Source organism: Xiphias gladius, chromosome 7 (assembly GCF_016859285.1).
Source record: "Xiphias gladius isolate SHS-SW01 ecotype Sanya breed wild chromosome 7, ASM1685928v1, whole genome shotgun sequence".
NCBI classification, from domain to species: domain Eukaryota; kingdom Metazoa; phylum Chordata; class Actinopteri; order Istiophoriformes; family Xiphiidae; genus Xiphias; species Xiphias gladius.
The window spans coordinates 24692188-24705088 of NC_053406.1; the positions used below are offsets into that span (position 1 = coordinate 24692188).

Consider the following 12901-nt stretch of genomic DNA (forward strand, 5'->3'; position numbering starts at 1 on the left):
TTCTATAGGCTCTCTCATGTCTGACACTAGTTTTTTTCTTAATAAATGTGGCGAATGTGGCAGTTGATCTATTTGCTACAACAATACAAATAAAACACACTAAAACAATTAACTCTGCTTACAAAATGCAAACAATAAGTGGCTTGTAATTGAAAGCCACTATTTGTAGAGTTTAAAAAGCTGTGATGAACATAGGGAAGCCTCCTGAGTAAACAGGATGGGTCAAAGCTTTGAGAAAAAACATGGAAATATAGGGAATAGGGAAAGGCGCTTTACAGGTCAGCAAAGAAGGTTGCAGGTTTTAAATCCAGGTGGAAAAACCTGTCAAAGAAAACACCTTTACCTCCCTCAACAAACAATAACCTTTTTTGTTGTGAATCACTCTGATCTAGTAAGAATTAATGCTGTGTCTGTCTGTCAGGTTTGATCATTGACGCCTTTGGAGAGCTGAGAGACCAGCAGGAGCAGGTCAGAGAGGACATGGAGGTAAGATAACGAGTTTCCGAGGGATTCAACCGGTCACTTTGCGTAATCAACCTTCAGTTCTTCTTCAGCTAGGAGACACAGGCGTGTTTAATCTGAACTGTCCTTTTTCCCTCTAGACAAAGTGTTTCATCTGTGGGATAGGAAGTGATTACTTTGACACGACGCCGCATGGCTTCGAGACACACACCTTAGAAGAACATAACTTAGCCAACTACATGTGAGTTACATTTCAAAGTGCAGATGTGACAGTAACATTCCTTTTAAAATACAGCATGTCTTCATGTGTTTTAACTTTGTTCTTTAGGTGCACTGTTGATCATAAATCATTCAATATGCCTCATCTCTCGCATCCTAGCATCAAAACTTGCCATCAAGAGGAGAATTATGTGACAGATATTTGCAATGTTAATGTTGAGCTTGAAATAGCTTGTCCTCTCTCTGAGAAGTCCAACTGGGAAAAATGTCTTTTTTTTACCCCCTAAATACTGTTGCAAGTTACTGAATTTCACCAAAAAAGCTTTCTTGTTATTTCGCTTTATTTTTCTCACTATTTTCCCTCTATTCCCCTTTTTCTCTTTCAGGTTCTTCCTGATGTATCTCATCAATAAAGATGAAACAGAACACACAGGACAGGTCAGTAAATATGCAGATTAAATTAAGATAAATGAAGAAGGTACATAAAATAAAGGTGCAGCCCTCATCAGTCTTTTGTCTGCGTTAATATCTAAAATCCTCCTTCTTTAACCAGCCGTCTTATGCTTTGTCTTTTTTTCTTCTGTCTTTCAGGAGTCATATGTGTGGAAGATGTACCAGGAGCGATGCTGGGACTTCTTCCCTGCCGGAGACTGCTTCAGGAAGCAGTATGAGGATCAGCTCGGATAGCGGCCTGCATTGTGAATGCACGTCTGAAGGAGGAAATGAGAGAGGAGGGGAGAAAATTCAGAGTGAGGAAAGATTAGAGAGAGAGAGAGAACACATCTACGTCTTAGTTTTGTCCTTTCTCGGCACATTTCTCTCCTCCTTTGAAGCTATGCACACTTTGCCTGCACTATTGTACCACCTGCAGCAGAACGTTGACGGATTAGATTTGAGAAAAGCAGAATAAAAATATCAGAGGCCTAAAAAGACACAAGAAGCCAGGGGCCTTTTATTCCGCTATGAATACACTACATGGCCTTTTTTTGTGTAAAATATACACAGCGGGCTCCTTCAGTCGCTACTGCTGTAAACATTACAGTGCCTAATGCCATGTCACTGCTTTAGCGATCAGATAGTTTAGTTAGTTAGATTTTTAGCTTTAACACTTTTATTTGATATTAGACTGGATGTGTTTAATTTCTATTGTTTGTACGGTTGAGCACTTTTTGTATGTGGCTGCTGCTATCTGGTATTTCATTTCCGATTTCTGGGGTTTCAGTGAGAGAGCGTTTTGAAGGAAATTATTCAGCAGCTAATAGGTCCTGCTCCTTGAGATAGCAGTGAACATTTTAGCTACCCCCCCCCGCTCCTTTTCTTCCTCTCTCAAGACTTAGAAGATCATCTTCAAACGAGCGATCATGTATGGAAACTCTTGCTGGACTGACTTGTCAAGATAATAAATGGAGTATCATCTGCGTATGTGACATATACCGATATGAATCAGCTGGATAGAAAAACTCAGTTTGCACTCTGAAGTCTTACAATGCGTCCCTGGATGTATATGGTCCCCGATCTCCACTGGTGACTCTGTGCCATATAGGATAGTGATGATGTACAAACACATAGAGTATAGGAGGATGCCAAGGTTATTTACTTATTATTTATATGCAGATCAGATCTTCTGAAGACGACCGTTTTAGCCCGTCTGTTTTATGACACTTTATGCACAAATAAGTTTTTCTCAGTGCATTAAAATAAGTAATGAATGTATTTAGTTTATACATTTTAGCCAAAGTGTCATCTGTATAACTGAGTAATGACTAGGCTGCTTAGAGGACTTTTGATGAAAAGACATATTTTACATAAATCATAGATACATATATTTATTTTTCTTTAGGGCTTTGAAGAAGAATTTAAACGATCCATGCTAGTTTGTCGGACACGAACATGTCATGCGTCCTGTTTGTGAAATCCGCAACGGGGATGAGAATTCGTCTCGCGCTGAAGTAAATGCCCGGTTTGCAGTCAGAAGAGAAAATTAGCTTTTGTTTTTGCTAGTTTGGTTTTTATGATAGATATTTTTAGGAATCCAGCATATCAGTTATTTTTCTCAATCAAGAAAGGCACGTGCGATGCGTTGATCTCAGACAGTTCTGTATCACTACGCCTCTTTCAGAACACATACAAACTCTCCATCCCGTATTTAATGTTACGACTCACTTTGTCAGAGACAGAGCAGTATTTTGTTTGTGGGCGTTTTCCGCCGTGGTCCTCGCCGAGGCAGGTGATGGTATGGAGCTGAATGGAGATCACTACGTTCCACTGGGCTGAGTGTCCTCTGACTGAACCCTGTGTTTCAATACAGAATAAACAGATTATTTTAAGGACAACTGGAACATGTGTCCTCATTTACGTGCCGCCTGCTGTTTATGCTTAGCTTACATGCATGTGTGTGTGTGCTGTTGTTGTTTGACCTTTGTGAGGACCAGTTTTTTTTTTTTTTTTTTTTTTTTCGTGAGAACCGAGTTTGAGGATATTTTTATACTGGACATTATGCCGTCTGTGACTCTGTGACTCTGTAGGGGCGGCCGTGGCTCAGGAGGTAGAGCGGATCGTCCTTTTAAGCGGAAGGTCGGTGGTTTGATTCCCGGCTCGTGGAGTCCACATGTCAAAGTGTCCTTTGGCAAGATACTGAACCCCAAATTGTCCCCGCAGTTTTGTGTGTGTGTGTGTATGTGTGTGTGTGTGTGTGTGTGTGTGTGTGTAGAAAGAAAGCACTGTATGAACTTGGGTGTAAATAGGTGAATGTGGCAGCAGTGTAAAGCACTTTGAGTGGTCCATAAGACTAGAAAAGCGCTATATAAGTGCAGTCCATTCACCAGTTACACTCTTGTGAACACGCTAACTTTAGACAGTAGAAAACATAGTAGAAACATCATACTTACAACACGGGTACTCCAATCACATTTTGTTTGGCCTTGTTGCATAAATCTGTATATTAATGTCGTTATTTAAAAGTTCTTCTAGCATTTCTGATGACAAACTACCAGTAGTTCTGTTGGCATATGTGTTCTTTTGTCATGGAGATCATGGCGGGACACAAGACAATCCAAGCGCCTCTGGTTTAAAAATGAGACCTAGTTTTTCGGGGTTAAGAATAGGTTCAAGCAAAGGGTAACGGTTAGGGAATACCTTATGGTTCCTTACAAGTATATATGTTTAAACGTGAGGTACTGTAAATGTTGTTGCAGTCAAATTATATGGACATCAACTTTAGTTTGCATGTATAACATACATTTAAATACATTTTAAATTCAGAAATGGCATTTATATGAATCTGTGATCGATACTTGTCAACTTTCTGACCCCTCACCAGTTCCACAAATGTACAGTACTATCCATATACGCTAAAACAATATAACAAACGTATTTCCTTCGCCACATAATTCCCATTATAAAATTATCATTATAATACCTTTCGTAGATCATCGGGCTTTTACAGCCTTCTTACTTTGCAGGGGGGGGGGGGCCCTGGTCCCGACAGTCAGCTTGAAATGACATTATCAAGATTGCCCACTGTTTACTTTATTAAATTAAATGTTCCCTCTCAGGTGGCTGTGTTGGAGTTCCATTGTGGCTTTCGCAGGATTTTATCTTAAGCTACAAGATATCAAGAGTAAATTGGTGTGTATACTGTGGACTTTTCAGGAAACACCCATGTTACACGATAACAGCAATTTGTTCCCTGACAGACTGTGTGTCTATGTGCATTTTTTTGTGTGTAGATGACCGACTTGCATGTTTACTTTGTGAAGCATTTGCTGGAAAAAGAAACACACGCTGCCTCCATGAAGTACCCTGAATTATGATTGGTGACCCGAGTGGTAGATAAGGATTACTCGTCTCTCTGTTTGCCTTTGGCAGACAGGCTTGTCTGAGTATTTTATGAATCATACACACACCCTCATTTCTGTTAATCTCAAGGGGATATAAAAATTATAACGGTGACTGACCCTTTAACACTTTGTGTGTGTGCGGAACAGAGATCGTGTCTCTAACACGGATCTCGTTTTTGGGAAAATTCAAAGTTTGTTGTCTTTTCCACCACCAAAAGGAAGAAGAAATATTCAGATAGTTGTACTATGCCAGATTTATAAAGCCATAATAGAAATAATGTAGACTCAGTGGTGCAACACAACTAAATACATTTACTCAAGTATAGTACTTACTATAGTAAGTACTTATAGTACGAATTTCAGGTACTTCTACTCCACTAAAATTCAGAGGAAACTAGTTTTTATTTCACCACACTTACTGTATAAAGCATGGATAAAACATGATGTGCTGCTATAGATTACCCAGCATTATATAAAATTGTTAAAATCAGCTCCACCCCGACCAGTTACAACAGTGAAAAAAGCTTATTCCGCTTTTTATCGGTAATAATAATCCAATGATAATAATATTAAAACACTCAATGGGGCCATTTTTTCTCAATGTCCCCGTACCGACGTGAGACTGCAGAGTCTGAGTAATTCCTCCTCCACTGTGTAAACGGCGTACTCACTGCTTGAATAGCAGCTACGCTTTTCAGTTATGTTGGTTTTTCGTTCCACATGCTGCACACACACACACACATGCAGAAACACACACCCACACTCTCTGTCTTGTGTTGTAACATGCCACTCCTCTTCTGGGTCAAAGGTTAGTGTGCATCTTGTGCCAGGCCGCTAATAGAGGAAACATGCAGGTCTGGGCTTGGCACCTCGCTCTGCCCCTCCCCTCATCAATTGTATAAAACTGGGCCTCCAGCAGAGACCAGGTCCCGGCAAAACCCTCCTGTTCCCATCTCGTCTTGTCCACCTCACTGACTGCTGCCATGAACTTTGTGGCTCCTCCTGGCTATCAGCCAGTCTATGGTCCTGTAAGTATCCGCACTGGCTGCTGCTGAATTTTTAAGGCGCCATTGTCCCCGTGTGTATGGCTTGGTGGGTTATGCATTGCACTAATACAAATGGATTAGGATTTAATCACCAGTACAGCCGGCCGTTCTAAAAATGTGTTTGTGCTACTGTTTCATTTTTTTCTTCAGAGTGCTTGGTACAGAATTATATTACAGAGTGGTTCACCATATGACCTAAAATCTATATCATGATAAATTGTTTTATGTGCATTTAAAGATTCTGGACTGGATTCTGAAATTACTGGTTGATTTAAAAAAATCCGGTCGGCTGCTATAGCTATAGCTAGTTATAGTTTAATTTCCCTCATGGGATTCAGTAAATATATTTGTTGGAAATTGCAATATGTTTTTTTCTTACATTTATTGACTGATATGTATGATTATGAAGGAAAGGTTTTTAAAAAGCGTTTTTGTGTTAATATTTGTAAAATATTTGTATTGTTTCCACGTAAATACAGTTTTCCTGAAATAGGAACAGTGATGGAAGAAGAGCTCAGGTCCTTTAATTCAGTAAAAGTGCCAATACAACGCGATAAAAAGACTCCTTTCCCCCCAAAAATACTACATTTAAAATGTTACTCAAGTAAAAGTGCAGAAGCATTATCAGCTAAAAGCATGTAAAGTATGAAAACGAAAAGTACTTGACTGAAATATTATCACATGTTACATTATTACACTGTTAACACTGATCCATCAATGCCTAAGGTGGAGCTAGTTTAACTACTCTATATGTAATTAGTTTAGTCCAGTGGTTAGAGTTCTGCTAAACAAAAATGAATTCGTTTTTTGGAATTTTGCTTTTGCTTTTTTTAATGAAATAGGTTCAGGGAACCACTGATGAAATCTGTAACAAGGTTTTTTATTTTATCAAATGTTTTTTAGGGGAAATCTTAATCGGAAAAGTAACTAGTAACTACACTTGTGGATTACACGGAGTAAAGTAGAAGCATAAAGTAGCGTGAAGTGGACGTTCTCAAGGAAAGTACAAGGCGCTCAAGTGACACTTACATACAGTACTCGAGCGCTTTCCACTACTGCATCACTGAAATCAAACCACCGCGGCCGTACGTTTTCTATGGAGACTGCCAGTGATTCCATCTTGAACCACACTTGGTGAACGACTGTTGACTGTATAATGTGACTGACATTTGCAGATGTGTCCCACGCGCCTGTTGTTGCTTTGTCCAATTGTAGCCGAGTGTTGTTTTTTATGCACCGTACAGAGAATTCCCTACCTGGGGCCCATATATGGGGGCCTGAGGGAAGGGGTGTCCATCTACCTCCAGGGGTCCGTTCCTGAGGACATTACCAGGTGAGTTTAGAAAGCCCGAATCCGTAAAACGCTGTTTTGTATGTATTGCTGTATGGGCTTTTAGCATGAAATCCATTCTTGATCTTGAAGACAGTAGTTTTTTAGTTAAACGCTGGCGGGTGTGTTCAGTCCGTACTTTATCAGAAGTTTAGATAACTGTTTTGAGTCGTATCCACTGTGACCGTTTTTTATCTCCAACCAAAACCTTTTGACACCACTGTAAAACCGAGGGAGCACCTTGTGTAATCGCACTCTGGGTGGAGCAGGTTTCTTTCCACTGTTGAATAATAAAGCAGACTTGTAAAACTCACAGCTCCACCTTTATCATCTGTCCCTCTCCTTTTCAAAATAGTAATATCTGAGTTGTGGAAGGTACTTTTACGGGCCTCAGGTTGACAAAGTAAACACTACACATACCTGAGTGTATCATGACATCTGTAGCTCCTTTGTGGGGAGAGATTTTTTTTTAAATTTTTTTTTTTTACAAGATCCTCAGGCTTTTCTGCACTCGGCCCCACCTGCGCTGTTTGCATTTTCTTCTGTTTTCCAACGCTAAACTAACTCCACAGCCACTTCAGGACTCAGCGATGTAACGTGGCGGGTTCGCCCGCTGTCGCTTTTGACAGATTCCTCATCAACCTGCTTTGCGGAGAGTCTGAGTCCAGCGACATCGCCCTCCACTTCAACCCTCGATTTGACGGCTGGGACAAAGTGGTCTTCAACTCTTGTCAGAATGGATCGTGGGAGTCAGAGGAGAAGATCCGCAGTATGCCCTTCTGCAAGGGCCAGGCCTTTGAGATGGTCATCGTGGTCACTTCGCAAGGCTACCAGGTTAGACCAACCAGAAGTCGGTTTGTTCAAGTTCACACCTACTTGTAAATGAATTATTTTACGGTTAAACCTGACCTTAATCACACATATATAGCATTTACAAGCACTATATAAACATTTAATAAATAAATAGTTTATAAGACTCTATGCAGTTGTAAACAGATATAAGGACATTTTAATTGTTAATATAAATATACAATATTTGTCAACAGTTGTAAATTCTCCCATGAAGGCGTTTTATATTTTATAACTTTGTTTTACTATATTGTCATCCATCATATGTTTATACACAAGGCCTGTTAATATTCTGCCCAGAAATGCTAAATAGGGCGGTTAAAATAAAGTGCTACCATTTTATGAACTGCAATCTGGCCAATAACTTGTTTTGGCCTTTGTTGTGCTGCAGTTGTGTGCGGTTTCTAATTTTGTGAAAACCTTAACCCCTCAACACTTATTTATTACTAGGCCATAACGATGTATATGAAAAAATGTGCCACCTTTCCGCTGCAGATCAAAGTCAACGGGAATGACTTCCACACCTTCCAACACCGAATCCCTGTGGAGAGAGTCTGTGCGATGCAGATCGCCGGAGATGTTTCCATCCAGACGATTAATGTCATAGGGGTGAGACCTCCAGTCCCCGAAGCTTTCGGCTTGACGCTTTGGGCTCCGCTTAGGAAAAGAAATTCTGCGGGAAATCATGCAAGAAATTTAAAAAAAAAAAGAATCATGAAGAGCTGCCTGCTTTCTGCTTCTGTGCCAGGGTGCGCGGGAGGGCGTGAATAGGTGTCCTTGAGGGTAAAACAGTAAATGCTACATGGTATACAGAAAACGCTTGCGCTTGCTGCATTAAAGATTTTTATTACATAAAGTCCCGGCAAAACTGAAACCTACCACACCTGCAGGTGTTGGTAGTTGATAGGGTGTTATAATGTGGTGGTCAGAGCATTTTTAATGGTTCCCAAACACGTTACTGTGCATGAATATATTGTAGCAGCAGCGGCAGTGTTCGTAGAAGTTGTTGTCGTTCTATTGTCTCACTTGTGTTGTTATTTTGCTTGTAGAGCAGATTAAACCTTTACTAGCAGGTTTTTAATTTGCCTTAATATTGTTATTACTGCTATTTTACCCCACTATTCCCCCTGTTCTTACAAGATATTACCCTGTTGTTACATTGTTATTACAGGCTGTAATGTGCTACCAAAAGTACAGTAGTGCTACCACTAGTAGAACTTGAAGTGGTGGTATTGGCAACAGTTGCAGCTTTGTGCCTGTGTATGTGTGAGTATGTGAGTTTTTCCTGATCTGCCGTGTTAAACCAGGGGTTGTTCTTGACACGAGTCTCTCTGTGCACTTTGTGCAGTGTATGTTAATTGGATTTGTTTTCTCTGCTAAGTTTTACACTTTACACTGTTTGGTGTTTTAGGGCGGAACGGGAGGAGGCATGGGTGGAGGAATGGGAGGAGGCATGGGAGTAAGTGCCAGGCCACAAATTAAGTTCAAAGATTCAATTCACCGCAGCATTTCGCAGTATTTTAACGTTTTCCCCGCTCAACAGGGAGGATATCCAGGAGGTGGCATGGGGATATGTTACTGTTGTTGGGAAAATATTTGTAAATATATATATTGTGAAAAATGTCTCGGGTTTTCACTAACCCGCGCTTCTTCTTTCTGAAATCCAGGGAGGATACCCAGGAGGCATGGGAGGAGACATGGGAGTAAGTGCCAGGCTGCTAATAAAGTGTAAAAACTAAATTCAGCAGCGCATTGTACTGTACTTAACATTCCCCCCCCCCCTCAACAGGGAGGATACCCAGGAGGCATGGGAGGAGGCATGGGAGGAGGCATGGGAGGAGGCATGGGAGTAAGTATACTTAGGAGGCCTCTGTTTTTGACAGGATGGTGGTCATTCTTCAAGCGTCAAAATTGAATGAGATGCAACATTTAACAGTAATTAACATGTTCTCCACTTTGCAACAGGGAGGATATCCTGGAGGTGGCATGGGGGTGAATAAATGCTTCGATTCATATTCTTCATCAGTGCTCGAATTCAAATTCATCATTTTATATGATGTCTATCATAACCATGTCAAAAAATACAGTAAATTACAATAAATTACGCAGCAAAATCATAATAAATCTTCCTTTTACAATACGTGCTTTTTTTCAGGGTGGATATCCAGGAGGCATGGGAGGTGGTATGGGGGTATGAAACAACGTTATAATAACATACTTTATTTTCCTGTTGTGTCATTTACACATTTTACTGTTGTAATCAATCCGTAGACTACATTTAGTGGACTGTGGCATCAAATTTGTAAAAGTTACTCTGTTTTTTTCTGCTGCCAGGGAGGATACCCGGGATCAAACCTGCCGGTAAGAATATCGCATGGCAAAGTTGACGTGTCCTCTATTTATGTAACCCTTTTTTCTTACTTTTGGTAATTGTATCTGTTAATCTGATTGTAGGGTATGGGTGGGCAGCCAGTCTACAACCCTGTAAGTAAAATTTGTTCCACACTCACGTGCATTACAGCCAGTGACAGACTGGCGAGCAATTGTTTCGAAGAGGTCGCTTGTTCTCGACGTTTTGAACTGAGGCATCCACGCATCTTGTCACGGTACTGGGTGGAACTGACTTGTGTTTACTGCCATCCAGTGGTCACAAAGAGAGAGTGCAACACCTTACATTAGTCAAATCAACATCAATTCGTCCACGGTAGCTTTTACTAAGAGCAAGAGAAGAACTGACAGGCGATCATGATACTTGATCTCCAGTTCTCCACTTAGTGAGAATAACGCAGTGGTTGACATTGAATGTTAATGGTCTTTGGATGTATCAGTAAACAACATAAAACCCTGCACCATGTAATATGTCAACAGCCCTCCATTAAATCTGGAGACAGCCAGGACGCGTAAGTTGAGCTGGGTTACAGAGCTGTGTTTGCTCCGGATAGCAAGCTCAAACTCTCGTTTGGTTTATAGATATGGCCGTGACTGAATACACCCCCCCCAAAAAAAAGCCTGCCTTAGGAATTAGATGCTGGATAGAGATGATGATGATTAAGCCGATCTATGGTAGCATAGCCTGCGTAAACATCTTTATACGCAGTCTATGCTGGGTATATACCGGACGCTGAGCTCTAGATGTGTCAGGTATTTTGAGTATTTCCGGTTTTCCAGTTTTGGGCCTTGCGCATCTTTCAGGCCACAAGAGTGCAGGACAGACGAACATGGCAGCAAGTTACATAAAGCTTATAACTTATGACATCAAGTAGTGTTACTTTTACTAAACCTACTGTGATAATGCTACGTGTGTATTTTTACCGTGAATAAACAAAACTCCACCGACTTGTATGAATGTTTTATCATGACGGTAGCAGAAACAAACATAAAGCATAAATGAAAAAAAAGTTTTAAAATCGAAAATGCAGAACAGTTAACACTCACAGGCACTAAAAGTTGTGTAACTTGACTGCAGCAGTGAGTCTCTCCAAAGTCTGCTGGCAGCAGGGATCGGGAGTAGTATCCACGGGCTAACAAAGAGTCTACTGTCGGACTCTGGTACACATGTGCGTCCGGCGAGCCCGGAAGCCGGAGAGTGTCAGGGGGCGGCGAGCATGCACGCGAGCTGGTATCGGCAGCAGCCGAGTCGAGTCGAGTCGATCGAGCATGAAGGTTTTTGTAAGGGTTTGTAGTACCGAGCGGTGTCGGCAGTGAGTTCACGCAGCGACAGTAATCCCCTGAGGGGGAACCGTGTCGGTCAGTCGCCATCTGCACTGCTTAAAGCTAAACTTTGTCCTCTTAACTTTGAGTTTTAACACTATTTTAGGGTTGTAATGCTTTAATCTATACGACTGACGGGGAGTTTGGTAACACATACAAGCAGAATAGGCGGGAGAAGCAGCCTAGCAGTAGAAAATGATGTTTTTATACTGCCCCCGTGGCCCGCCGCTGGTGCTGCTATAGTTTTAATACTGTTTTTCGCTGTGTGCTTTAAGCCTGTGCCCTACTCCAACATGATCCCAGGGGGGATGTTCCCTAAGAGGACCATCGTCATCAGAGGCATGGTGCCCTATGGAGCGGACAGGTGTGTGTGTGTGTGTTCGTGAGCGTGCATACATACGTCACTAGGGTCTAGTGTGTGCGTGCCAACAGACGCCATTTCTACTCCCGGGTTCCGTTGTGTTGCAGGCTTAGCATCAACTTCATGGTGAGCAGATCCCGGGACATCGCTTTCCACATGAACCCCAGGGTGAGGGAGGGGATTGTGGTGAGAAACAGCATGATTGGAGGTAACTGGGGCCAGGAGGACAGAGAGCTCAGCTTGAATCCCTTCATGGAGGGACAGTACTTTGATGTAAGTAGTGCCTGTCATTCATTCTGCATATCTGGCTTCTCATAAGGAATTTCTGTGTGATTAAGGAGGGTTCTACTCGATTTTGACCGACTGTGGGTCGGCGGCGGCTTGACTTTTCTGTCTTGTGTTCCTCAGATGTCGATTCGTTGTGGGAACCAGAGGTTTAAGGTGTTTGTGAACGGGCAGCACTTGTTCGACTTCTTCCACCGCTTGCAGTCCTTCAGTGAGATTGACATGCTGGAGATAGAGGGCGACGTGCAGATCTCCTACATCCATTTCTGAGACCGCACACAGCAATGCACCGATGTATTGATTATGTACATTATTCAACTGTTCCATGTTTCACGGATGTGTCAGCCACTTTGTTGTTCATCCCCAGTTCTTAATATTCCTGCTGTGTGATCATAAATCTTAATAAGACAAAACGTCACCTCATCGTCCGCTGTACTGTTCATATCTGGTTAACTGAATCGATAAACGTGTCGCTAACGCAGTTGATATGAATGAGATTAATACTGACAACATGAAAGCTCAGGAAGAGAGCTCACTCATGAATGAACACATTTATTTCTTATATAAAATACTGTATGAACTGTATAAAAATTTTGTTTACAAATCATGACAGTGACAATGTAAAGGCAATTATAGTACAGTCATCTCCCAGTTCAGCACACCAGGAGAATCACAATCCACACACGCGTCTACTGTAAAGCAGAAATACTGGCTCTCTGAAGGCACTTGGTAAATTTAATGCTGAACTTGAGCGGGATCGAGAAGAAGGAGTTTCGGGTGGTTCAAAAAATAACGCAGG

At 41.5% G+C, this 12901-nt stretch overlaps 2 protein-coding genes across 2 annotated transcripts in view; both read left to right on the forward strand.

Moving 5' to 3' along the window:
• ryr1b (ryanodine receptor 1b (skeletal)) overlaps positions 1-1368 on the forward strand; it is a 51114-nt gene extending 49746 nt beyond the window's left edge. Inside the window, 4 exon segments of the mRNA XM_040130320.1 lie at positions 422-486; positions 603-703; positions 1068-1119; positions 1273-1368. Of these exon segments, the coding sequence (XP_039986254.1) occupies positions 422-486; positions 603-703; positions 1068-1119; positions 1273-1368 (314 nt within the window).
• A 4084-nt stretch (positions 1369-5452) lies between these two features.
• LOC120791694 (galectin-6-like) lies at positions 5453-12667 on the forward strand. Its single transcript, XM_040130264.1, has 14 exons — positions 5453-5548; positions 6811-6899; positions 7526-7730; positions 8241-8354; positions 9157-9204; positions 9413-9448; positions 9535-9594; positions 9711-9737; positions 9901-9936; positions 10080-10106; positions 10200-10229; positions 11732-11820; positions 11925-12090; positions 12226-12667. Exons 1-14 carry the CDS (start codon positions 5504-5506, stop codon positions 12370-12372), a joined length of 1119 nt encoding a protein of 372 aa, XP_039986198.1. The 5' UTR covers positions 5453-5503; the 3' UTR covers positions 12373-12667.
• The last annotated feature ends 234 nt before the right edge of the window (positions 12668-12901 follow it).

Excerpts from the sequence above, each read along its gene's own strand:
- LOC120791694 (XM_040130264.1), top strand. The coding sequence starts at position 5,504 with ATGAACTTTGTGGCTCCTCCTGGCTATCAGCCAGTCTATGGTCCT. Across the intron at positions 9,205-9,412 it reads GAATGGGAGGAGGCATGGGA|GGAGGATACCCAGGAGGCAT; the intron begins GTAAGTGCCAGG and ends TCTGAAATCCAG. Across the intron at positions 9,738-9,900 it reads ATCCTGGAGGTGGCATGGGG|GGTGGATATCCAGGAGGCAT; the intron begins GTGAATAAATGC and ends GCTTTTTTTCAG.